This window comes from Arthroderma uncinatum, assembly GCF_011692745.1.
Source record: "Arthroderma uncinatum strain CBS 119779 chromosome Unknown scaffold1, whole genome shotgun sequence".
Lineage (NCBI taxonomy): Eukaryota > Fungi > Ascomycota > Eurotiomycetes > Onygenales > Arthrodermataceae > Arthroderma > Arthroderma uncinatum.
The window spans coordinates 4,122,884-4,147,908 of NW_022983863.1; the positions used below are offsets into that span (position 1 = coordinate 4,122,884).

The 25,025-nt window shown below is 47.7% G+C and overlaps 10 protein-coding genes across 10 annotated transcripts; 5 read left to right on the forward strand and 5 right to left on the reverse strand.

The window, feature by feature from the left end:
• Nucleotides 1–112: 112 nt before the first annotated feature.
• Nucleotides 113–2,479, forward strand: GIQ15_01250 (forkhead box protein C2; the record flags this gene model as incomplete). The annotated part of the gene is made up of 4 exons (XM_033548667.1): nt 113–232; nt 291–1,352; nt 1,408–2,348; nt 2,419–2,479. 4 exons carry the CDS (start codon nt 113–115, stop codon nt 2,477–2,479), a joined length of 2,184 nt encoding a protein of 727 aa, XP_033409618.1.
• A 761-nt stretch (nt 2,480–3,240) lies between these two features.
• On the reverse strand, nt 3,241–5,629 carry GIQ15_01251 (QDE-2-interacting protein; the record flags this gene model as incomplete). Its single annotated transcript, XM_033548668.1, has 4 exons — nt 3,241–4,005; nt 4,068–4,823; nt 4,862–5,003; nt 5,118–5,629. 4 exons carry the CDS (start codon nt 5,627–5,629, stop codon nt 3,241–3,243), a joined length of 2,175 nt encoding a protein of 724 aa, XP_033409619.1.
• Nucleotides 5,630–7,334: 1,705 nt separating this feature from the next.
• GIQ15_01252 (uncharacterized protein) lies at nt 7,335–8,399 on the reverse strand (the record flags this gene model as incomplete). Its single annotated transcript, XM_033548669.1, has 1 exon — nt 7,335–8,399. One exon carries the CDS (start codon nt 8,397–8,399, stop codon nt 7,335–7,337), a length of 1,065 nt encoding a protein of 354 aa, XP_033409620.1.
• A 1,231-nt stretch (nt 8,400–9,630) lies between these two features.
• Nucleotides 9,631–10,083, reverse strand: GIQ15_01253 (uncharacterized protein; the record flags this gene model as incomplete). Its single annotated transcript, XM_033548670.1, has 1 exon — nt 9,631–10,083. The coding sequence occupies one exon, from the start codon at nt 10,081–10,083 to the stop codon at nt 9,631–9,633; it is 453 nt and encodes a 150-aa protein (XP_033409621.1).
• Nucleotides 10,084–10,571: 488 nt separating this feature from the next.
• GIQ15_01254 (mitochondrial import inner membrane translocase subunit tim14) lies at nt 10,572–11,033 on the forward strand (the record flags this gene model as incomplete). The annotated part of the gene is made up of 3 exons (XM_033548671.1): nt 10,572–10,622; nt 10,681–10,808; nt 10,895–11,033. The coding sequence occupies 3 exons, from the start codon at nt 10,572–10,574 to the stop codon at nt 11,031–11,033; spliced, it is 318 nt and encodes a 105-aa protein (XP_033409622.1).
• Nucleotides 11,034–12,263: 1,230 nt separating this feature from the next.
• On the reverse strand, nt 12,264–13,818 carry GIQ15_01255 (mitogen-activated protein kinase spm1; the record flags this gene model as incomplete). The annotated part of the gene is made up of 5 exons (XM_033548672.1): nt 12,264–12,901; nt 12,961–13,275; nt 13,330–13,396; nt 13,459–13,591; nt 13,637–13,818. 5 exons carry the CDS (start codon nt 13,816–13,818, stop codon nt 12,264–12,266), a joined length of 1,335 nt encoding a protein of 444 aa, XP_033409623.1.
• Nucleotides 13,819–14,883: 1,065 nt separating this feature from the next.
• On the forward strand, nt 14,884–15,873 carry GIQ15_01256 (ankyrin; the record flags this gene model as incomplete). The annotated part of the gene is made up of 1 exon (XM_033548673.1): nt 14,884–15,873. The coding sequence occupies one exon, from the start codon at nt 14,884–14,886 to the stop codon at nt 15,871–15,873; it is 990 nt and encodes a 329-aa protein (XP_033409624.1).
• Nucleotides 15,874–16,035: 162 nt separating this feature from the next.
• On the forward strand, nt 16,036–16,494 carry GIQ15_01257 (ankyrin; the record flags this gene model as incomplete). The annotated part of the gene is made up of 1 exon (XM_033548674.1): nt 16,036–16,494. The coding sequence occupies one exon, from the start codon at nt 16,036–16,038 to the stop codon at nt 16,492–16,494; it is 459 nt and encodes a 152-aa protein (XP_033409625.1).
• A 227-nt stretch (nt 16,495–16,721) lies between these two features.
• Nucleotides 16,722–19,997, reverse strand: GIQ15_01258 (chitinase; the record flags this gene model as incomplete). Its single annotated transcript, XM_033548675.1, has 8 exons — nt 16,722–17,470; nt 17,530–17,814; nt 17,956–18,005; nt 18,168–18,379; nt 18,445–18,760; nt 18,891–19,530; nt 19,584–19,726; nt 19,795–19,997. The coding sequence occupies 8 exons, from the start codon at nt 19,995–19,997 to the stop codon at nt 16,722–16,724; spliced, it is 2,598 nt and encodes an 865-aa protein (XP_033409626.1).
• A 1,692-nt stretch (nt 19,998–21,689) lies between these two features.
• Nucleotides 21,690–23,082, forward strand: GIQ15_01259 (uncharacterized protein; the record flags this gene model as incomplete). Its single annotated transcript, XM_033548676.1, has 4 exons — nt 21,690–21,811; nt 21,923–22,056; nt 22,122–22,280; nt 22,337–23,082. The coding sequence occupies 4 exons, from the start codon at nt 21,690–21,692 to the stop codon at nt 23,080–23,082; spliced, it is 1,161 nt and encodes a 386-aa protein (XP_033409627.1).
• Nucleotides 23,083–25,025: the final 1,943 nt, after the last annotated feature.

Below are 25,025 nucleotides of genomic sequence, written 5' to 3' on the forward strand. Positions count from 1 at the left end.
ACTCGACGATAACGTATCGCACACAACGGATAAAGAGTGACGATAAAGAAGACTGGAACGGAACAGGCATAGACGGTCGAGAAACATAGAGTGAACCGGAGGAGCGAGCGAGATGCCTCCGTCAGCTGCAAAACGTCGCAGTCGACGACGAGATGTCAACTTGCACGATGACGCCGTGGATATGGATGCTCTGGACTCATCGCCCACTCGTCGTTCGGTGAAGAAGCGCAAGGTCAGTATATCGCTTATTATCTCACGGTTAACGCACATCGATACTAACATGCTGCCAGGTCGAGCACACGTCTCAGCCGGACTTTGAAAGAACACTCGAACTAGCCTCTGCCGACGAGAATGAAGACGAAAACGAAGTCTCCGCTAACCAGGACCTGGTCGACTCCGTAATCGCCAATCTGGCAGTGGCAAAGGACCCCGTCTCCGTCATGGCCCATCACTCAAACGCAAGGACACAGCAGGAAAACAAAGAAAGCGTCGAAGCCTACGCTAAGATTGCCGGCCGCGACTGGACATACTATGTCAAAACCCTCCACGTTAATATCGGGCGGCCGCCGGATCGCGACCAGAAGCTCGATGCGCAGTCTAGTCCCATCACAGTCGCTGCACAGGCACTGCCGGATGTACACATTGACTTGGGCCCGGGCAAGTTTGTCTCCAGACTACATGCGGAGATATACTATGATCGCAACGACCCTCCGTGCTGGCGCGTGAGAGTGAACGGACGTAATGGCATTCGTGTGAATAACGCCTTCTACAAACGTGGTACTGCCGCCGCCATCTCGTGCGGAGATATACTCGAAATCGCCAATACCCAGATGATGTTCGTGACGCCCGGTGATCAAGCTGTCATCGATCCGGCGTTTGTCAGCCAGGCTCAGAACGGCGTGCAAGCTACTCAAGAAGATGCCACGGCTGCCTGGGATAGTACCTACCATTCACACCCTGTCAGCAATGCCGGCCCGCGACGCATGTCCTTTGCACCTAGCAGCAGAGAGCAGGCGGCAGCGAACGGTAGTCGTCGAGCAGAGCTTGCGAATGCAGCTACGGTGACTCCAAAGCGACAGACGACGCCCGCCCAACGACCGCAGTCGAGAGATACGATCGAACCTCCAGCAAAGATGTCGCCAATGTATAATCGTGGAATGATGATGGAAAGTACCGAAGAGATCGACTACAGCGAGGACGCAGCCAAGGATATCAAGCCGCCATTCAGCTATGCGAACATGATTGCGCAGGCCATCTTCTCTACCGAAGAGGAGAAATTGTCTCTCAGCAATATCTACAAGTTTATTATGCAGAGATATGCTTTCTACAGGCATTCACAGTCTGGTTGGCAGGTATGTTCTACACCATCTCATTCCACCCATGTATAGATGAACTAACGATGTATAGAACTCCATTCGACATAACTTATCTTTGAACAAGGCGTTTCAAAAAGTTCCTCGTCGCACTGACGAGCCGGGTAAAGGCATGAAATGGCAGATCGTCCCAGAACATCGAGAAGAATACTGGAAGAAACAGGCCAAAAAGAGCGGACAATCTTCCACTCCAGCTTCCCCCATCGGCAAGGAGAGAGCCAACTATCAGCCCATCAACGGTACCCTAAGCACCAACGTAGAGAAGAATATCGAAACCTCTTCTCTCGCAGGCAAACCGTCCCCGCAGACGCAGACTGCTTCACCAGGCTACCATTCTTTCTCCGTCGCTCCAGTTGAAGCATACACGCCTGACCGTGGCTCACGAAGCGGTCTAGGCATCAACGGCAGCGGTGCACACCCTGACTACGAAGAACAATCCCCCTTACCCAATGGCCCGCGCAACAACGTACCAACCCGCGCATACGGCCTATCCGACAATGCAGTCGCCTCTCCTCCCGTTCTCTCCTCATCATACTACGACGACGCAGCCTCGTCAATGATCACCCCCGCCCCCTTACGCCAACAACCCCGCCTCGCACCCCCAAGCACCGCTCAGATCCCTTCAAAATACATGCAACTCAGCTCGCCAGCCCAGTTCTGGAAATTAGCTGACATGGGCAACACGCCCGCCAGACCCATGCCGGATATGAGTCCGTTGAAACCATCCATCGGCGCCGGAGAGTCTAGTACCGGCCGTTGGAACGCGCTGAACAAGATCCCGAGCAGCAGTCCGCCACCAGCGAACTTGGGAAGTCCAAGTAAACCGCCCTCATCAATTAGGCGCGGAAGAGAAGCTAGTGCTGGCAGAGAGAGAGAACGTGAACGCGACAGCGGCACTATGAAACATCACCAGGATAGCTGGGAGGATGATGACGATGATAACGACGGTGAAGATACAGGGTTTGATCTTGCAAGGTTTGTTTTTATCTATCTTATCAGAAACCTTAACTTAATGAACGGACGCATCGTACTAACGCTGATCTAGGGGATTTCAACCTATCGGTTCTTTCCATCGACAAATCAACAATGCTGCAAGAGCAGGTTAAACAGATTGTCATAGTTACCTCATTATCAACCCATCTATATCCAATACGTTCTTATCCCAGCGGAAAACGCCACAAACCTGCATGAACCTCTTCAACTATTATTATATTCGACCTTCTCGAAGTGCCTGTCGTGCTCGAATCCTTATTCCCAGAGTTTTCCATTTCAGGGACTTGGCTATCATTTCCCCTCACCCTTTCAGAGGTATATCTTTAATGGCTTCATTTATTCCTTTATCTGTTCTTTTTGTATTACCTACTTATTTTACTTATATTGCCTCGTTGGCCAAGTCGACTTCACTCGACTCGAGTCGAGTCAGTTGGACTTGGCGCAACTCGCGCTGTGGCTTTTATATTGCACGATCGATTGCTTATTGTACGTTATGACTTGACATGTGGGAGGCCTCTTTGCCAGATGGGACGGACTGTTATGTTATTGCTTTTCATGTTAAGATAGGATGGGTGGAAAGGTGTTGGTCAACACCATGTTACGTGAAAAGCGGCGTTTGTTATTGCGTTGCTGTATTACTTGTTAGTTTGAATAAAAGGGAATAAGATAAACTTCGGTATATGAACGGTTTATAGTTATAATGCATGTATTTGCTTCTGGGTGGGTGAAAATGTAGAATAATGGTATATGACAACCGAAGCCGAAAACTATCCGTCCTACCATACACCTCCAGCAGAGCAGATGGAAATAGAAAGAGAATAAACGGAGAGCAAAGAAGACACAATGTATGGTTGAGGATACAGCCAGGTCCAGCTTAGAGTTTGAACAGATTCAGACCTCGAGGAAGCCCGCCGTCAAAGTCACTCTTCGAACTATTTCCGTTCCAGCCGATGACGGCCTCCCACAGCGCACATTCCTCGCGGACCCTCGTTTCAGCCTCTTCCCGCTTTGCTATTATGCGACGTTCAACTTCTCGTCGCCAGTGTAGATCCTCCTCACTGGATCGTGGGGTTGGCTGGACAGTCGGAGCTGAGGTATGTTTGACTACCATATCAACACTACCGCTATCCATAGTCTCCTTACCATTAACATCCTCACCATGACTGTCGATCCCGTCTTTCTGAATAGCCTTTACCGCAATCCCGATCATTGCTTCAAGGGTATATCGCGCATCATTTCCGGCATTATGAAGATGCCAGCCAGATATACCGAGGTCGAGAAGCACTTTGGCCAGGGCACTTGGCTGGGACTCCCGTTTCAGGACACGGAAGAGGTTGGCAGTGTCTATGCTGTCTAAGAAATATGGTTGATTGTTCTCCTGACCGTTTGTAGTTGAGTTGGAGCCGCGGGGGTCGAATGTTTTACAGCCTAGTTTCTGCAGATATTCTATATCCGTGGAAAGACTATGGCCGACAAGAATGAGTTTCCGCTGTACCATCTTGTATGGCTTGATCTGCGTTACTGCCGTTGGTTTCTTCTTATCAGTTGCCTCCCTGACATAGCGTGGTAGTCGAACACCACCACCTTCAGCGTAACAGTCCCCCTTTTCTTTGGTTTCTGTTTTGGCAAATCGATCACCCTAATAAACATGTATTAGTAAATAAAGATAACAAACGGATATTTGAAATTTGAAACTCATACATCGACTTTATATAGAATGTGATCGGAATATGGAGGCTGAAAGCACATGTCGACAGCGTTGGCGGACCTACTAATCGGTACAAACTCGCTGTAGCCGAATTCAAACCTTTCCGGGCAACCGGTGACGAACAGACGATTGGTAATATCCGTGTATTCAGAGATGCGGAAATGACGGCATCGAATCTTCTCCATCCAGTTGTGTCCTCCTTCCCCTGGAGGAATGGAAGACAGATCAAGGGTATCTAGAGTAGAAACTCCAATTTCGGTAATTTGCTCGTGATGCTTCTCATTAGATTCAACGTCAATGCAGATAAAGATGGGCTCGTCTGCGAAGGGAAAGGGTGCAGAGTCATCAATATCTAGTGGCTCCAAGGCAGACCCATTTGCTAACGCCGCGTCCTTCTCAGCAACCAGTTGTTTTGACCATGATGCATCCTTAGAAACGTTGACATCTGTTGGATTCGGGGCATCTCGGGAAACTCGTGGGCGAAGGCCGAGATAGCACTGAGTACGTTTAAGCTCAAGACACCAGGAGCGGATATTCTGTGCTTGGGTATGTTGCCGTTTCCCCTTGGCCTTTTTAGTCTTGCGGCGTGTTGCGGCATATGCTGCTTCCATCTTCTCCCTAAATGCATCAAAGGAGCGTTTCAGCTCTGGAGAAGCATTCTCTCCAGGCTCACTGTTGCCGCTTGGTGCACTAGGCACTGCCTTCTCCAACTGGTCTTTCATTTCGCGATTTATGGCTGTACCAATAAACTGCGGTTGGGGGTCCCGTCGGGGGTAAAAGGAATCACTACTCCAGCATCTGGGTCCATTGGGAGGGAGAGCTCGCATTCGAACTCCTCGTTGATGGTATCAATTAGGTCCTGGGCCTGAGCCTTTGGGATGAGGAGGAGAGGTTTTATAGAGACATAAGCTGGCGGGTGAATATAGAATCTGTAGGAGTGAATGTACATTAGTAAATAAGCCATTCCGAGACAGGAGCCTTTGCCAATGACCGAATCTGGCTGAGACCAGTGAATAAGTCCTAGATAAAGACAGAAGGCTTACATATCCCATGATTGATCCCAGAATTGCCCTCCATCAAAGTATGTCTTTGCAATACGGCTTGCATCCTCGCCTCTGACAAATTTATATGGAAACCTAGCAATTGTCATAAGAGGGCAGAAGTAGCTTGTTATTTCACTAGAAACAGGCGAAATATCTTCAACTCCAGAGGGCTTTGCTCGAGTTGCTTGTATGTACTTCTTCCTCTTGGTTGATTTCACTTTCATTAACGCTTTTGCTTCCTTTCTTGCAGAACGAGCGAACGACGCCAGATACTCGTCCTCGAACACGCCATCATCTGAGCCGTTGCCCTTGGTAGTATCAGCCGACCAACAGGCATATTTGGTACTCGCTGACCAACCTCTGGAGCTCTCGGCTACAGTCTCGACAGGAACTGGGGCTGGGACTGGGACTGGAGCTGGATTCCAACTGTCCTCGCGTAACCCAACGTCTAGGTGAAGAAGGCTTTCGTCTTCTCCGACAAAGAGCATCTTCATCCGGTCGGCAGGATTCATGATGACAATCAAATATGGCGTATATCAAGTCAGGCACAAAGAGCGTAAGTTAACGCCAAACGGACTGCTTTATAGAATGAGACCAGAGGCCGTTCCTCTATAGGCGGAGGTTTGGCCTGAGGAAGGAACTTGAGAAGTTGAAAAGAGCGAGAGAAAGAGAAAAGAGAGAACTATCAAGTGAGATATGGATGCTATTCTCAAGCGAAAGGACGGGCAGCATAAGCAGCCCCAGAACAGGCACCAATGAACTTTTATCGTGGAAATCCTAGACCATTGCTGGTTGTATCTCGGTCAAAAAGTTATGAGATAAGAGAGGGAAGACACCGATCAAAGGGCCGAATCAATCCTGAGACACAGAATTGCTTCTGAAAGAGATGCATTCACCCGCGTAGAGAATAGCTAGCCGAACCTGTTACAATGAACGTATACAGCAAAGTGAGATGTTCCTTTTTTATGACTGGACCTTGCTGCCTCTTAGCGTGGTTACAAGATGTTTAACTAACTTACAACTTCGATATTTATACCCACGCCGATGAAGCCTATTCACTTGAATATCGAATAGCCTAGAGTGACTTCCGAAGGCCAACATTCGTCTTTGAATCCTGTTGGATGTATAGCCGAGCCGACTGCCTGGTGATATCGACTTTTCGCTTGGAGTTGGAATGCACAATCTACACTTTAAGGGAATAGAGAGGCCCTTCGCCTACCATGTTAAAGCCTTTAATCTACAGGATAAAGGTGAGAGTGGGAGATTTACAAGGTCTAGATAGCCGGATTTCTCTCGCCTCCGTCGCCTTACGATTAGGACTTAGCAGATATTCGGAAATGAGCATCGTGGTAAGGGGAATATTATATTGGTGGAATGGCATTAGCCAACAGACTTGCACTGGTAAAATCAAACGCTCAATCGAGCTCTCACAGTAAACTCTCGCAGTAAAACAGAAACATGCATACGGTCAGAAATATTTGCAGGGAAAACAAATGTGCTCGCTCGCATCATAAACAACATTCAATCAACATGGGTATTCTCTCCATCAGTCTCGTCATTCAATCATCGTAGGTCTTCTCTTCTTCAATCTCTTCATTCAATCATCGTGGGTCTTCTCTTCTTCAATCTCGTCATTCAATAGTCGTAGGTCTTCACTTCATCAATCTCATCATCGTTGTGGGTATTTTTATCCGCTTTTCTAAAGGCTCGGCAGCCATTTTCTTCGTTCACATCACCCTCGAAGAATTCGCAACGATTCCACTTCCGCAGTTCCCATTTACCCACCATACGTCTTGATTCACACTGTCTCAACTCGTTCCTCTCCCAATGGATGGACAATCGAATACAACAAGCATAACCTGGTCACAATACTGCTATCGGGACATCTTACTTCATCAAACTGGGTAACTTGGGGGAGGTAAGGAGATAAAGGCAGCTCTACACTTTCCCAGTCTCCATCTAGCCAAGTGATGATTCTCCAACGCCAGCTGGCCCCGAAGGACCAGGGGAAGGAGATGACATCAAGTGGAAAGTGGAAAAAAAGGGGGTCGTGGCGTAGGTGAGCTAAAGCCCTCACTCGATATCTCCTCGTCCAAAAACTCGGTAAGACTCGACAAGATGGCGATAGGATTGGCAGGCGCGGTTAATCGCATTGTAGTATTCGGGAGAATAGAGGATCGGATACATCGGACAGTAGGCGAGGGTCTGACAACAATCTTACGACTGTGACTTCCCCTCAGCTTCCTGTATGACTTTTTCTTGTAAGGCGATCATACTTCTTGCCCACATGCGCCGACGCTGTTTTTGTCCAGGTCGATTGCGCTTTTTCTTGGGTTCCCCTTGAGGAGCTGCCAGGTCAAGTTTGGGTTCAGGCTTCGGTTCTTGCGAACCGAAATTCCCACTTTCTAGAGCAGATACGAGGAGTCGGAGAATTTGAATCAGGACGAACGGCGAGATGTTCTCCAGGCGTCGAAGCACGAGTGCCTGACTCTGGGTCCCAGTCTGCTGTTCGGTGGTGTAAACGGGTTGCGGGGTGGTTGAGTGGAGGTTCGCTGCCTCGGCAATCTGGTGAACAAGAGTAGAACTAATGTAGGGTTGGGAGTCCTGCATTAGAGGTAAACCGTTCACGAGCTCCGTTCTCAACTCCCGCTGAAGGTCGGATACCACACTGGGTGGCAGAGCCGGAGAAGCTTCTGCAGGGAGGAGATCCAACTCGCCAGCATCCATCTCATTCGCGGGACGTGCAAAGTAGTATGCTCCTAAACACCGACCAAGGGCCAGTGACGCGAGAATGAGTCCCAGGTAGCCGCAGACTGATAGAAACTCTGAAAAGTTGCAGGGAGAGTCAATATCAACGCGGCTGGTATGAGTGGCACCTGGGAATGGAGCGGCTGCGACTTCCCAACTACAAGGCGTTCCGATCGCTTTCAATAGATGCCATGGGAATGGTCGTCCATTGAGAGTTGCGGGCCGTTCGTCTTCGTCACCATAGTCGTCAAAGTTGATCGGAGGGAGTGCCATGAATTCTTCGTATGTTTGCGGGAGGCGGTTGAGAGGTTCGGGGCGTTCGGCGAGTTTGACAGGCTCAGCGGATGGGTAGCAGACGGTGGGTGTCGCTGCTTTCGCGACTTCGAGGGCGCCTGTTGTAATGAGGCTGACTTTGATGGCACCTGTCAAACGTCGGCCGAAGCTCTCCCGCGGGGTGATGGCGGTAAAGGGCACTGAAGCAATAGTGCTCCAGAGGGTTAGTGTTGCCACTAAACCGATGAACGAGAACAACATTTCGGCGGTTCTACGAAGCTGTTAGTAAGGACAAGACAAAGTATTATAGGGGAGTTTATAAGAACAGTGAGGGGGTAATATAGGGTATATCAAGGTATTTGAGAGGAAGACCGTCGACGGGTAAGTAGTAGGAGCCCACAAGGAACAACACTCAGGAAAAGGGGGTATATAATAGGGGACACCAAGACCATATCAAGTCATAACGAGAGGACTGTCCAAGGTCTAAACACAAGGGTTGCTTACGTTCTGAAGGAGGTGTGATGTTATCCCCTTCTCGTCTTTCTCTTTTCTAGCTGCCTATTTCGTTGGTCAGTATCGTGTATTAGAGTAGCTAGCAGTAGGATAGTAGAAGCGGGAAACTCGGTAGAAACATACCCTTGAAATTAGCGGCAGCTCTGGTGTCACAGAGGAGGTCTTTCCAGCAGAATGAGGATGCCGAAGCAGGAGGTTGGAGGCAGAGGATCTCGTTGTACTGGTGATAGCAAAGTGGAGGCTGTAGCAGTAGTTGTAGTAGCAACAGTGGAAGTTATTCGCTGAGATCGTATCTTGTCAGGGTAAAAGTGGCTGCGTGGACGAGGAAGAGAGAGAGAAAGAAAGGAGGAAAAGAAGCGAGGGGGAAGATTTTTATATTGTGGGCGCTGGGCGTAGTAACACTTTCCTAATCGAGTAACACTGAAGCCCTAAGGACAAGATCAAGTCTCTTAGATCAACCAGATCAACTAGATCAACTAAATCAACCATATCAACCAGATCAACTGATCTAGATGGTCTAGATGGTCTAGATGATCTAACTAATGAGACTGACGCCATGCTTGATCTAGTATAAGGTATATAGGACATCCAGATCAGGTATATAGAGGACAGATATCTCAGGGATATCAGACAACATTCTCAGTAGAATCAGGGTTCTATCAGGGTATTTATGGCCTTGGATCACCCACAACACAACACACAGAGGACATAGAACACACAACACACTTTTGTCTCTCATAAGGAAGCAGCAAAGAAAAGTAGAAAGAAAAAAAAGCAGGGGATAAAATGAAAGAAAGCAAGAGTGTATCAGATTTTCCCTACCCATCAAAACGCCAACGCAGAAGTACACGCCTAGTCTTTCATAATAGGGAATCCCACATAATTATATCCATCGCCGGGGGATGAGCAGAAAATAAAGGAACCAAAGGGACATGCATAAGGGAGGAAAGGTAAAGACGCAAGAAGGCAAAGGATCCCTCTAGTCGAGGTCCATCTCCTCCTGCACTCCACCGTCGACCAGCAGTTTTGACTTCTTCTTTCCGCGCAGCTTTTCCTCTCCCACGGGCAAGCCAACTTTCTTGTTGAGCAAATCCTCTGGCTGTTTCGTCCCCTCTGCCAGCTCCATGAGTTCCTTGCGGATCAGATGCTCGCCCTCCGCAACCACCTTCCTGTCCTCGGCCCTCTTCCTGTCCCTGGCGATCTTGCCCGCTAATCTTCTCTTCGTATACACTCTTTCTCGTCTCTGTCTGATCTCTTCCACTCTCTTCATCGCCTTGATAGTAGACTCCACGAGGTTTCTGTCGTATTTCACGGGTGCATTGCGCTTCTTGGCGAACTGTGAAAGCACCAGGGACGAGTCGACAATCATCTCCTTGCCGTGTAGCGCGCGGTGCGTCTTGGTCCACTTTAGTTTACGTGGTTGACGCTTCATCTTGAAGTTCTTGTGGCATTTTGAGCGGCAGAAGCGGAACTGTCGGGCATCGTTGCGCACGAATGTTATACCCTTGGACGGATACACTGGCTGCGAGCAGAAATGGCATGTTTCGACCCTAGACTTTTGCATTAGCTATGCCGTTTAATCGCCGATGGGATGCACAAGCTATAATATACTGGAGTCACATACCTCATCTTGGCCTCTGGTCGATAATTATCCTAGATATATCGTAATGTTCTTCTATCAAAGTAAAGTCGAACGTTCAATTAATTTTTCTTCTTTTCTTCGAATTGCGGGTTGTGCTAGTTAACCTCCGGCGCTAGTCCTATTTGGGCCAAGACTCTCGATTTTTTTGATCTTTCTCGCATTTCGAGCCGGACGAAGAGACAGAAACACAACTTCGCATATCATCCTGCAGGCCGTTGACCGATCTCGAGCATCACATACTCATCCAACGCACAAGGGTATACCTCTATCTATTGAACATGACTTCTGTCGTCGCTATCGGTGTCGGTGTCGCCGCTGCCGCGTTCTTCGTAAGGACCATCGACCCTTTTTTGGTCGAACAGAATACTAATCATGATATCTCTATAGGGACGAGCTGGCCTGGTAGCACTCCGCAGATACAGAGGAGGCGTTGACGGTGCTGGCCGTGCATTCTACAAAGGCGGATTCGAGCCCAAGATGAACAGGCGGGAGGCATCGCTCATCCTGTCGCTCTCGTACGTTCTGATCCAGCGATACCCCCGACATTTCCCTTGACCACCAGGAATATTGATCAACTAACCTACTTGATTGTGCTCGGTAGTGAACGAACCCTAACCAAAGATAAAGTCCGCGCAAACCATCGCAAGATGATGCTTCTTAACCACCCCGATCGAGGCGGTAGCCCATACCTTGCCACGAAGATCAACGAAGCAAAAGAGATGCTTGAGAAGTCCGTTTGATTATTTCTACGCGCAGTTCGGGTAGCCGGATAATACACCGATTCTATCCGAAGACAACTAGACGATATATAACTCCATGACGAAGAGGACAAACGGCAGAAGAAAGAAGGTCCTAATTTAAGCGGAAGCGATACCTACTGCTGGTGTATTTTTACCACATTTACTTTTTCCCTTTTATTCACGGGACGGATGCATAGCGCTGGCGTTTTGATGGATTTGAAGTCCGAATTTCCTTTTCCCCCCATCCATCATCACGGCTTCTCAGTTTGGCTAGAAGACGAAGAAAAGACTCCTCTCTACCACTTACCTATTTACATTTCCCAAGGGTTGATCTTTCTTTTACTCCATTATGATAACTTGGAACTCATATCTATACAAGCAGAGAGTACATTATTCAATTTGTTTGTAATATGCTACTAGGCGGACAATGTATAACAGTATCTAGATCATCATAGCCTCTAATAATTAGGGGAAGCCTTTTGCCAAATTTCCTATTGGCTCTCGATCCGAATTAGCCTGGATAGGCCGCTTTACCACCTATGTAGTCGACCCTGGATAAATGCGCCAGGTGGGCTATGCGAATCTCTTCCACTTCTGCTCTCCCAACAACGCTGTCTACATCCTTATCCTACCCTATGCTGTCTACCATTTAAGACGATTTGTGATCCAGCCTTTGTCAAAGTGTTTGTTACTTTGGGTATATCCAAGACTTTGGGCATCAAAATCCATGGTTATGCGCCACCACAGGTGTCTTATTTATTGTCTTGTCTGATAGCCCTGAGGTTCTCACTTCATCTGTGTGGAGGATGTGACGGTACATTCTGAGCTAACAATTTATAAGAGTGGAAATGTGAATGAATTAAGTCAATAATAATCTGGGTGATAGCCCTATTTCATGGGGAATCAAGTCTTACATCTAGGCGCGGGTACAATGCAAGGATCCTCTATTCAATATAAAGAGTAAATTTTGTACCATGTATGGATCCGCACCATCATCATATCAATATTTAGCCCAGACCGCGTAAAATAAAAATAAAATAAATAAAACAACATAGGGGGTTGAACTATCAAAGGATATCCAAATGTAAAAATGAAACGTCAAGGCAAGGGCAAGGGCAAGAAGCGGGGCTCGACTGATATCTTTTTTATCCCCTCCGCAATTTTTTTTTTCGCACTGTTTTTCTTGAATAACCAGTTTGCATTGCGCCTGCTTTGTTCTCACTCCCCTATTTATCTAATCATATCCATACCTCTATGTAATGATGCTTCAAGATCATGTTCGTTCGTTCCGTCGAATACAGCTTCCTGTGGACGAGGATCCTCATGCCTCCACTGTGACCCTTTATCCTCGGGGATAGGGACATTGGTCTGTTGAGGCTGTAGCTGCTGAGCAAGGGCAGCCTGGATATGAGAAGGTTGGCGTACGTGGTCACGGAAACGCTGCACTTCGTTGAGAATCATGCGCCGCATCTCCTGGACGTCGTCGACAACTTCGAAGTGGAAGTCGAAGGGAGTTGGGCAGTCGGGCTCGTCACTTGCATCATGCCAGATGTGCAGGTAGCGGTGCTCAAGAGCCTCCTCCACGCTGATGCGGGATGAGGGGTCAAACGCGAGCATGCGGTCGAGAAGGTCGAGGGCGTCCGGGTTGGCGTTGGGGAAGAGTCTGGCGAAGGGCTGTTTGTGCATGTGGGGGAGGTTGCGGACGTACTCTTGGGCGCGTGGTGAGCCGATACGGCAGAGAGTTTCTTCGCTGGGGGTTCCAAGATAGTGGAGGATCTGGTTTAGCTGGTCGACATAGTCACGGCCTTTGAAGAAGGGTCGTCCACCAAGAAGTTCAGCCAGGATACAGCCAACGGACCACACGTCAACTAGTAGTATGGTTAGCTTTGGTATTTTATAGATAGGTACCATATAGGGATCTACTTACTGGCTTTGGTGTAGCTTGGGAAACTCAACATGATTTCGGGTGCACGGTACCATCTTGTAGCAACGTACTCGGTCATGTATCCAGCGTTCTCATCGGGATCAATCGAGAAGCCACGAGCGAGTCCGAAATCACAAATCTTCAGCTCACAGTCGGCGTTGACCAGCAGATTACCTGGCTTCAAATCACGATGCAACACGTTGGCAGAGTGGATGTACTTTAGACCACACAGAATCTGATAGATGAAAGACTGGAAGTGGGCATCCGTCAGGGGTTGTCCTGATCGAATAATGGCGGCAAGATCACATTCCATGAGTTCTTTCAACATGTCAGCCTCCGTCAACTATGCCATCGTATCAACATAGCACTCACCCTCATAAAGGTATACCTCGTTGAAGTTATCTGGTCGTGGTATGTCCATGTCGTAAAGGCAGGTGATCTAGAGATAATCAGTTCCGTGGGTCATTTATACGATAGTATATGTGATAGTTGAAGACGTACGTTGCGATGGCCACGGAAGTGCTGTAGTAGTTTGATCTCTCGCAGAGCACGTTTCGCTAGAATCCGTTTACTGAAGACGTTTGTGACCTTCTTGATAGCCACGCCTTCGGTGCTCTGGGCGTTAGAGGCAGCACTGATGTTTGCGAGAACTGTTAGCAGGTCACTCTTGCTCCCTTACTGCCGATTGTTGTGATGGTATGGCCGGATGCGGGGCAGTATCGCCATGCTGGTGAGAATGGAGGCATACCAGACAATACCATAAGCTCCCTGTCCCAACTCCTTGGTGACATTGTACCGCTCATCGACAATAAAATCCTGGTTGAACACCTTGAACACCTTGCGTCCTTGAAGGTCTGCCATTTTGCACGTAACTTCGTGATCGCATGTATAATTAACTCAGGGGTTCCGCGGAGGAGTTATGGCGCCTGAGGGGATCGAAGCGGCGGTCGGGGCGATGTGTCTCTCAGCAGTCTCTCTGCCAGCGGGTGCAAGGTCGTCGAGAAGGAGAAAAGGAGGATAGTTGATCGAAGTCGCAGGGCGTTTAATTGAGTTTCGATCGGTTTGGGGGTAGACTACGGGAGTCAAATAAAGGCTGGATAGTGGGTCGGGTCCTGTCTGGTCTCCTATCTGTTAAATTCACGGTAAGCAAGTGAATACCAGGAACATACTGGCTGCTCGATCTCGACCTTCGTTCTGGCTGTCGCGGTGGTTTGGGATGGTGAAGGCTGTGGTGGGGGGAAAAAGTGACAGGCGACGGGTTGACGTGTTAACAGAGATAAGCCCCTCCTCTTGATGGGTGCAGGAAGCACCACGGCAGGCTGAGTGTCTCTGATGTCTCGGCCAACGAGAGCAGGGCTGGCACAAGGGTAGGAAGGACGAGGCAGTCGGCTAGTTATTTACCTGGGAGAAAGTTGTTGATAGTAGGATGTGGTGACGCGGGGCTGTCGATGTTGGTAATGCGCGCCAAGGGAGCCGGCTAGAGACCAGGACAGGAGGAAAGAAAGGAGAGAGAAAAGGAGAAAAGACAGGTGGAAGAGTCGATAATCTCTGTCTCCGCGGCCTGTGTCTTTTATCCGTGAGCAGGGAGTAGTTTTCTTCCTGAACAGGCATCCGTCGTCTATCTCACTCGAGAATCCTAACAGACATCCACCTCGATGTCCCTATTTATATGTCCCGATATTATTAACATTCTATCCACTACCCTGACAGTATTTATCTACTAATATATAAGTATAGACCCGAGAACAGTCGCATAGAGCAAGAGTTGATATCATCGCGTTTGCCATATAAAACTTCACTGACAGTCAGAGTCACGTGAGGAGTCCTCTATATAAATACCTATACTAAGGTCGAGGACAACAACATCTGTAGCCTCCACGCGATGCAGTTTAACAAGACACAGAGTACACTGTATCATCCGCTACGATGGCAGAATCCACCATAGACAGTGGTCTTCAGCGTCCAGAACTCGCACTGCATCTCGCCATCCACCAGAAGGACACCGTCAAGCTACAGGCCCTTGTTCAGCACTGTGACTGTGAAGCACAGAGCTACCCCTATGGGACCGCGCTGTACTTTGCTATTACCAACGACCAGCCTGATGCAATGCGGATACTTCTCGACGCAGGGGCAGACTCTGAGAAGCCCACACCCGATGGCGCCGGCTATGAATGTGATAACTCGTTGGAGCTGGCTGCGATGAGTGGGAAGCGCGCCATCGTCAAGATGCTATGGGATCACGGGGTGGCGCATAATTTTCCAAGCGTACGCAAGCCGCCGCTCGATCATCTTTCAAGCAGGCGCAAGGCGGCGAGGCTTCGTCTGTCTGCGCTTGGCCGGGCTGCACTTGAGGGCTTCGACGGGATTGTGAGCGACCTTTGTGCCTGGCGGGCCATGGATGCGGATGAGATAGACGTTGCGCTGTATTTGGGTGCTGTGCAGTGTGAGGACGATGTTATCCAGGCATTGCTCCTGGGTGGAACGGCGACACAGAATGGTCTTGACGAAGCGCTGTTGAAGGTAGCAGCGGCCCGTAGGCCCATGCTATCAAATTGGAGCAATAGACGGGACAAAAGGAACCCGCAAAAGCAGCTAAGGGCTATTGAGCTGCTACTCGACGCTGGCGCGAGTATAGGTGCTCAAGAGCGTGGCATAGGTAACACTGCTTTGCATATGTGTGCTTGTTTCCCTGATACCGCTGGGGCAGTACGGACTCTACTCGAGCGAGGTGCGGATGTGCATTTCAGAAACAAGAGGGGCGAAACAGCGATCGCAGGCGCCACGGTAAAACCACTTGGTCCGTTTTTCCAGCCACCTCAGGAGATCTATAACACGGACACTATTAAGATGCTACTACAGCACGGAGCCTCGGTCTTTGTTACGGACGACTTGGGCCAGACACCAATGCATTACTAGCATATTACGGGTCATATTCGCTCTTCCAGCTTTGCTTAGAACACTATAGCAACCCCAATATCTTCATTACAACTCTCTACGGCGAGACGCTGCTCCACAGGGCAGCAAGTGGGAACCAGGTAGAAATCGTCGAGAGACTCCTTGCAGACGGAGCAGGTATCAATGACGCGTCTTCCTCAGGCTGGGGTGACGGCTCTGATAGAACGACTTATCGCCCTTGGTGCAGATACTGAGGCGCGTGCCGTTGTGCCAGACGAAAGATACCGGTATAAGCTCGTAGGCTATCATGCCAAGCTTCTTCTACAGCAGAAGCCTCCGATCGCTAGAGAGCAGACTCCGTTACACTGGGCGGCAAGCAACGGGTCGGTCGCTGTAGTAAAGGCGCTACTACAGCACGGCGCCAATCCTGTTGCGAGAGATAGTACGGGGTCGACACCCGCGCTATGCGCTGCATATGCACAGCCAACCAACAGACAACCATATCCTATAGCAAAGAGGCAGCAGGTTATCAAGTTGCTACTTACTCATGGTGCGGGTTATGAAGATGAAGATGCCAGTGGCAGGGGCGTGTATGGCTGGGCTGCTGTTAATGGGCTGCCCCTTTACTGGCCAGAATGGTAATCAGCCCCGAAGATAGTAAAAGGTCATCTCCTATTATATGACCTATAGTGTAAGAATATTTAGAAGATTCAGTATCCCAAAAGGCTAAGTGTTAGGTAAGAATATCTATTAGATTAAATATCTTAAGGGCTAAGTATTATGACCACCGGATTGATAGAGTCTTAATTCAGTATATAGTTATATATCATTGAGTAGAAGACAAAGAACTATCTTACCTATGGGAACAATCATAGTTCATCGTGCGATGGTGGTGGGTATTCCACGACGAACTCATCATCCTGTATAAGGAAGTTAATATCGTAAGGATTGTGGTTATCGAAAACTGCGGACCTCCCATCTTCTGGGATAATAGAGCCATAGTTGTCCGGGTCGATGTCTCCGTTGGCCAATGTGTTTCCACCCTGCATAATGGCAGATACGCCTAAACTGCCGGCATAACCATCGTAAAAAAGGCCGATGCCCCAGATATACAGTTCTCTGTAAAAGTCTTCATCGGCCCCCGTAAGGCCTGTGGTGTCATGGGTCACTCCAATATACCACACTGCACTGTCGACTCCCTCTTGTGGGCAATTAAATCCATCTCTAGTATTCTCGTATCCCATCCGCCGACCGTCCACTCGCCAGCCTGGGCCATTCCCACGGTAATGTTGGGCATGAAACACAGTGATATGGGGGGTACCAATATAAGTACGGCCACCTACATTCCGTAATACTTCGGATACTGGGTCTATATGCAGGTGGAAAACAACCCATCTATCACCAACCGCTGCTTCCGTGTCTCGATATATATTCAGCTCTGTATTTGGATCAGGTACTCCGGGAGTCCTGCCAATCCAATACGCGAGTTCAAGAAACGGGCCTGGAGGAGAATTCGAGCTTGTACCATGGGACCATACCCACCGGGCATAATGCAGTGGCAAGACCCCATCGTTGATCGCCCTTAGGACATCAGTAATGTAAGGGACACCAGGAATGCCTGTTATTAAAAGTGTCAGATTATCAGGCTCCTCTTGTATGGGTTTCTTGCTGACTTACGACCCCATAATGTTATGCTGCGGGCCTCAAGAGCCGGTTCGGCTTTTTTACTTGAACTTGTGCCACGGGTCGTCCTTTCACATATTATCTCTGCTATGCGCCTATCTCGCTTTATTCCAGCAGCCGTATTTTGGGGATCATATAGGACACGTTTGGCCAAGCTACGGCTGTCAAGATATCGACTCCGTAAAAGCAGGATCAAGCTCAAAGTCTCAAGCACGTCGTCGAAGTGGATAACAAACTCGCTAGTCCAAATGAGTCTGAACGGGAGCATCTTTGGGAGATCTATCGTCAAAACCAGAGATAAGTATGAAACAAGCTTCATCCAATTGTCCAGTGTACAGTCGGTAGCTCTCCCATACAAGATTTCGACTTCTCTTGATTCTAGTACAAGCGACCTTTTCTGGGATCCTCCTTCATATATACCATGCAATTGAGGGTGCATCTTGGCCGGACAGGTAGGATTTTTCACATAACTATGCGATGTTAGTTAGGAATAGATAAACATTTGGGCATACCCCTGAAAAAAATAAAATTCAGGGGGTGACAACTGGAAATTTTTTTTTTTGGCGACCAGGTGCACTCTGTCACTGTGCAAGAAATAAAAGGGAAGCAGGATGAATATGAAGTCTACTTACTCCTTTAACAATGACCGAAATTCCTTGATTTCGCCTTCGGCAAAAATAATATCACTAATGCCTCGATGCTCCAATCTTGGAGGAGGTTTGCCTTTGCAGCAGTATGCCTGCTTCCCAATCTTACAATCGCCCACATGTATGGCTAGTCGAATATGGCCCTCAGGGCAAGATGGTTCGCAGATGGTCGAGCTCCCAGTGTGGTCAGTGGCCTTCTTATGCCATTGACAGTCTGCAGCAAAATCAGGAGGTGGTTCTTTGCAACAGTAACTTTTTGTACCCTGGCTGCAAGTCTGCTCCCCGCCAGCGCCAGCACTTGCAGCGACAATGAAATGGGGAAATTCTTTGCTACAATCAGCATGTTGCCCTGATCTCGCGCAAATTGGGGCCGAGCCATGCCATTTGCAATCATTAAAGGGCGCAACGGCAGTGCCTTCGACGCAACATGCACTTTGGTGTTTCGTTGAGCAGCCCTCAGCCAAGGTGCCGACTTCCACTTCTCCCTTTTCACAACCAGGCTGGCAAGCTCCTGAGTTTCTATGTCCCCGCCAACGACACTTGGGGATGTCCAAATCTCCGGGACAGCAGAATACGGACTGCCCACCGTTAGAACTACCATGGCCCGGGTATACGTTGCATCCGATATTATGCGTCATTAGGAGATCTGTTCCATCACGAGGGACGCTCTTGAAGCCATTGGAACAGTCCTCCGAGCAATTTGTCCACCTGCAAAGCCTCACCACGGTAGCTTTGGAGGGCGATTCTGTAGAGAGTTGAGCGCTGAAATCCGGCCAGGCCCTTATTTCACGTCCTGAGGCCTTAATAAGTGCATTGGCATGTGTGTCCTTATCGTCGTCCTGGCTAATAGCCCAAACCATAACATTGCTGATGCATTGAGCTCTTGCCGTGTTTAGTTTCATCCTCCAAGTTACCTCATCATCGAATGATACCCACTGATTATCCCAGCTAACAGATTTGACGGCTTCTTTGCGATGGAGTTTTGGTGTAAGACCTTTCGCTTTGATAATGTCTTGGATTTCTGGATTGAGCAAAACTCCGGTAGTGCGGGAGCATTTTCCAGCGATTCCATCAGATAAAGCACCACACTTTGGCTCAGTGCAGCCTGGACTTTCCATGGTGAAGCTGCGAGAATAGAAAGCCACCCCTAAGACCACCTTATCGGGGTGGATATAGTTTCGCCATAAGAGATCCAAGGCATCTTGTATCTCAGTCATATTGGTGTGAGAGTTAAGAAAAGATCCCGTCCATTTTTTACCGATATCCCAGGGGCCATGGATATCGTAAGACATGAGATTGAACCAGTCTACATGTTTCTCTAGGCTGACAATATCGAAATGCTTAAGATCTGCAATTCTATATTAGAAACTGTAGGCAAGGGAGAGCGAGGTCTATGCTTACACCAGTAACTCGATGGTAAAGTTAAGGAGACTCCTCTCGTTTGTCCATCGGCGCTCATTCTCTTTTTCAAGTTCTTTATAAAAGAGACAAAGTTTTTGAAATCATCAGGACGGCCGCCGCGATCTTGGTCAACAGGATACTCCCTATTAAAAGTAAGTGATGAACGCTTCTCGACATCAAGATATTAAACTGATTTTGATGGGTAACATACCAGTCAATATCAATACCGTCAAATCCGAAAGTGTTCATGAATTTGACTACGGAGTCAAAAAATACTTCTTGCTTACTCTCGCTCGCAGCGAGGTCGCTGAAGATTGATGCCGTGGGTCCAGGATCGTTAAACGCCCATCCACCCACAGCAATCCAAATCTTTATATCAGGTTGAATGAGCTTGATAGAAAAAATGCGCTGCATGAGATAATTTGTATTAGAGTCACCAGCTTTGATTTGGAATGTTGCTGGGTTAATTGTTGCAAATGTAAAACTGCCACTATTGTTAGCTAGCGACTTATGAAATTTAGTAGTTAATAGAGCTCACTTGAGGTGGGTATATACTCCAAATGGGATCTTTTCGGGTATCAAAGAATAGCATGACCTCTCTGTTAAGGACCATCCTTCGTAATAACCAATGACCCTTTTGATTTGGGTGTCACTAATATCACAAGCTGGGCGTTTGAAATCGTTATCTTCACCGCAGAATTCCTTTGTGGTTCCACAGAAACCGAATCTAGTAGAATGATCAGAGTTATGGACGTTAGATGCAATATTATGGTTAGACTTCAATACTTGCTACAGCAAACATTGAGAGGGCATTTTTCAGCCGTACTCCATTTGGAGTCCGACCACCCAGCATTGCACGCGGCCTTCTGGTCACAATTATTCACGCAGTCATCTCTAGGTATTGTTAGCATCTGCTCTAGCCATTCTTTTCACGGTGGGTCGTAGATGGACAAGCCCGCAAAAATTTGGACCGAGGCCACAGTAGCCTGCCTTGCTGCAACAGCCTATTGGGCAAGGTACAGAGGCACTACAGTCTTGTTGAAGGGAGAACTGTACGTAAAAAGCCAAAGCGAGAAGAGTAAACAAGAAGAAAAGCTTAACCATAATGGCCGAGGCTGATGAAGCCAACTTAAAACTGGCTTAATACTATGAAAGCTTGCGCCGGAGAGAACTGGAAAAGAGCCCTAGAAAGGACCATAATGCAAAAGGCCATGGGTGTAGCAGCTATTAAATAACCCAACGATATCAGCTCGTCGACTAAGGGACATTTTTCCTTGGGAAGACTTGATGGCCTCATGCAAGGGCAAGAAAGGCACATGTATGTATGGAGGAGAATCCCGTGGTAATTTGGGCCCTTGAAGCTTGTTTGCATAGCAAAAAGTAGACAACAAAAATTAAAATTTGGATAGATACAATATTATGAAGTGCGAAAGGATGCGAAATATTGTGGAGTGCGAAATGGCGCGAAATATCAGCCTCCGGGAGGGCCCTGGAGGCCACTAAATAACAAAATAAAACCACGTTTTTTTAGAAGATAAAAAGCACTAAATAACCACAACTAGATAAGGAATACCGCTTTTTATTCAGTTAGAAAATAGCAAGTAAGGAGCGCCTATATCCCTTGAATAAGAATATTAAATAAAAAAGCGGTATTCCTTAACTAGTTGTGGTTATTTAGTACTTTTTATTCTTATTAAAAAACCGTTTGTAGTATTCGGGTAGCATTTTGCACCATTTCGCACGTCACTATAAATAACGATTTCACCTTTGTATGTAAGTGGAAGGTGGATTCTGGACACATGATAATATTTTGGTAGGAGGGTGAGGTATGAGATCGAGGCGACATATTCGGAGTTCTGCCTGCTTCCTACCCTACCTCCCTACCTCCATCCCATACAATAGGGAAATCGTGGAAAGCAAAAGGACACTGCGTCAACAATATATTTCCCTCATTCCACAGCGATCATGCCTGTTTTTAACTGCTTCTCTGGGATTCGCTTGTGTATCCGGACAACCGTGCTTGTTTTTTTGTATCTCACTTGTTTCTTCAGTCTCACCGGCGCTGCCAACTTTCGATCTCGCCATGGTCCGATCGACTATAGCCACATGTCCGCAAAGCGAGGAACTATCCCTATGGGCTTTCAGCTCGTAACAACCGGCGCCTTGGCCGGAGTAGGAATCACGTCGACCTGCGAGCAGGTTTTATACCAGAAAATCAACTGCGATGCGTTCGTCTCAACTTTAGGGCAGAGAGTATATCACAGCTCGTTGCAGGATCCTTTGCTAACGGACTCCGTATGCTTACCTGTATGTGGTAATGCTCTAATGACAGCGCGAAGACGAATCCTTAGAGCATGTGCCCAATCACCCGAGCTTGCTCCGGGGTTTCCAGTTGTTGCTCTGCTGGACAAAATTCATACCGGCTGGAATGAGACCTGTTTGAACGACAGGACATCAATGAAATACTGTAACGGTAGGAAATTAAATTCCACGGACTTCTCACCATGGATATGATCAGCTCACTAACTTCGTTGACAGACATTATTGAATCGTGGCCCACGGTCGAGGAGATCAGCGATATGTCGCGAGATCAGCTTTGCTCTTACTGCTATGGTGCTAAGCTTAAGCTCATGCAGCAATCACCATACTCAGCTTATGATAATTTGTATGCGGAAAGACTCAAATTTGTGATAAAAAGTAAGTTTGCGATATTGAAGTGTTATTGTTAGAACACTGTCCTAACATAAGTATAGGTTGCAACCAACCGGATTCTCCAACTAAACCTATTGAGAACTCAAGGAATACAACCTTGCCAGAAGCGTGCCACTCCGATAGAAAGTACGTGACCCAGAAAGGCGATACTTGTGACAGTATTTCGACTGCAAAAGGGGTATCTGCCGCAACGCTTTATCATATCAACTCTGGGCTCCGACATTGTGATAGCCTTGATATTGGCATAAACCTGTGTTTACCGCAATCTTGCAGCTCAACTTACTCGGTGAAGCCAAATGACAACTGCGTTGATGTCGCTGTGAAGCATGGTACAGGCGGTTGGATGAAACTTGTTTCATGGAATCCTGGGCTTGACTCCCTGTGTACCAATATTGTGGGTGCAAACCCATCCTGGGGTTCAGTCATCTGTGTCACGCCTCCAGGGGGCGCTTACGGGGGCGTTCCTCCTAGAAATTCAACAAAGCGAGGCAATGAAAACGCTGGCGGGCTAGGGGGCTCCGGAGACGGATATTCAGACGACATTGTTGCCGCACCAAATGGAACTATCGCAGAGGGCACCACAGACAAGTGTGGCAATTACGTACAAGTCCAAGACGGGGACAGTTGTGGGAAGATCGTGGTCCGTGGTGCAGTCCCTGTGGATCTTTTCGTCGATGTGAACCCATCTTTGGAATCTACTGCGAGCTGCATGGCACGTCTCCAACCGGGCGTCTGGTACTGTCTCAACCCATATAGATATTGGAATATGACTAGACCAGTGATCTAGCGATATGTTAATATTATAGGCATAGGGGCTCAGTTGGGCAAATACCACCTACCTAGATGGGATAGCAATAAAATAGAATCCTATAATGAGTAAAGATCCTTTGTCCCTGCTTCTATGCCTGTACGCCCGTTGATGAGGTGAGGTTGAAGGTTGGACCGGATAAATAACCAGTTCCGGGCCGGGGGTCCTTCCGAAAGTCAAATAACTAGCTAGTTATAACGTAAGCCACCACCGAATGACCGCTACCACCCAATGACCGCCCCAACAAAGATTCATGCGTATCAACAACAACCACTCGCAACAGCCGTAATATGGTTAATGAAGCTGCAATTGCTTTAGCAATTGCAGATTTAAAGGCCCAAGAAGCCCCTAATTATACCCAGACTGCAAAAAGATACGGAATCGATCGAAAAACGCTCACACGGCGGTTTCAAGGAGTCACTACCTCAAGAAGTGAAGCAATATCCCAACATCACAAGAAGCTTACAACTGCTCAAGAAAAAGAGCTTTTAAAGCATATAAATCGCCTATCTCTACGTGGCCTATCTCCTACACCTCAAATACTCCGGAATTTGGTATATGAGATAACAAAAGAGCCTGTTGGGTTGAACTGGGTGGCGCGGTTCTGCGAGAGATATCATAACCAGATAAAGAGCCTTTATTTAAAGACTATCGATCAAAAACGCAAGGTTGCTGATAACTCCTCTTATTTTGCGCATTACTTTGAGCATGTTAGTGATCAAATCGATATCAATATCTTTAAATACTGACCTCTTCCTAGCTTGAATTGATGATTTCAAAATATAATATTACTCCAGAAAACACCTATAATTTCGATGAAAAAGGGTTCCTTATTGGCCTAGGTCAGGCAGTCAAACGTATCGTCCCTATTGAGCAGCTTAAACGAAAGCAGATAGGTGCTATTCATGATGGAAATCGCGAGTTTATTTCTCTTCTTGCTGCCATCTCTGCAGATGGTGAAAGGATTCCTCCTACACTGATTTATAAGGGAGAAGGAGATCTACAAGATACATGGCTTGATGATTTCAACCCTCATGAGCAAACAGCCTATTTTGCAGCCTCACCCAACGGCTGGAGCAGTGATGACTACGGGCTTAGCTGGCTGGAGATATTTAATAAGCATACGAAGGCAAAGGCTGATAGAGGAAGAAGGCTTCTTATTGTTGATGGCCACTCCTCTCATATCAATATGCGCTTTATCGACTACGCAGATAAAAACCGTATCCTTCTTGCAATCCTTCCTCCGCATTCAACTCATCGATTACAACCATTAGATGTTGGAGTTTTTGGGCCACTGGCTAAGGCATACTCCCAAGAGATCGATACCCTTCTCCGTTGCAGCTATGGGTATTCATCAATGAGGAAGAGAGATTTCTGGAGGCTCTTTTATACAGCATGGTGTAAAGCAGTAACACCTGAGAACGTTAAGGCTGCATTTCAAACAACGGGTATCTACCCCTTCATGCCTGAACAGATATTAAAATATTTCAAACGAAGACCAATTACCCCTCCAGACCTGGTTGCTCCTCCTACCCCTACTACTGTTCGAGGCCTCCGCCGTCAAATTAAGAAGGTTTACCGCAGGCAATCGCGCCTCTCAATCAATATTCAAAAGGTCATTCATGCTAGTGAAAGACTGGTCTTCCAGAATGAGATATTAGCCCATGAAAACAGGTCTCTTCATGCAGTAATACAAATGGAGAAGAAGCAAAGGAAGAGAGGTAAAGCAATGGGCTTGTTTGATAAGGAACGGGCTGGCCAGGCGCAGTTCTTCTCTCCGTCTAAAGTTGAAGCAGCCAGGCAACGGGCTCTTAATATAGAGCATGAAAAACAAGATAAGATAGCGCAGGCTGAACAATCAAAGCTTCAGCGTACAATTCAGAAGGATGTTAAAGCCCAGGAAGCAGCAGAAAAGAGAGCTC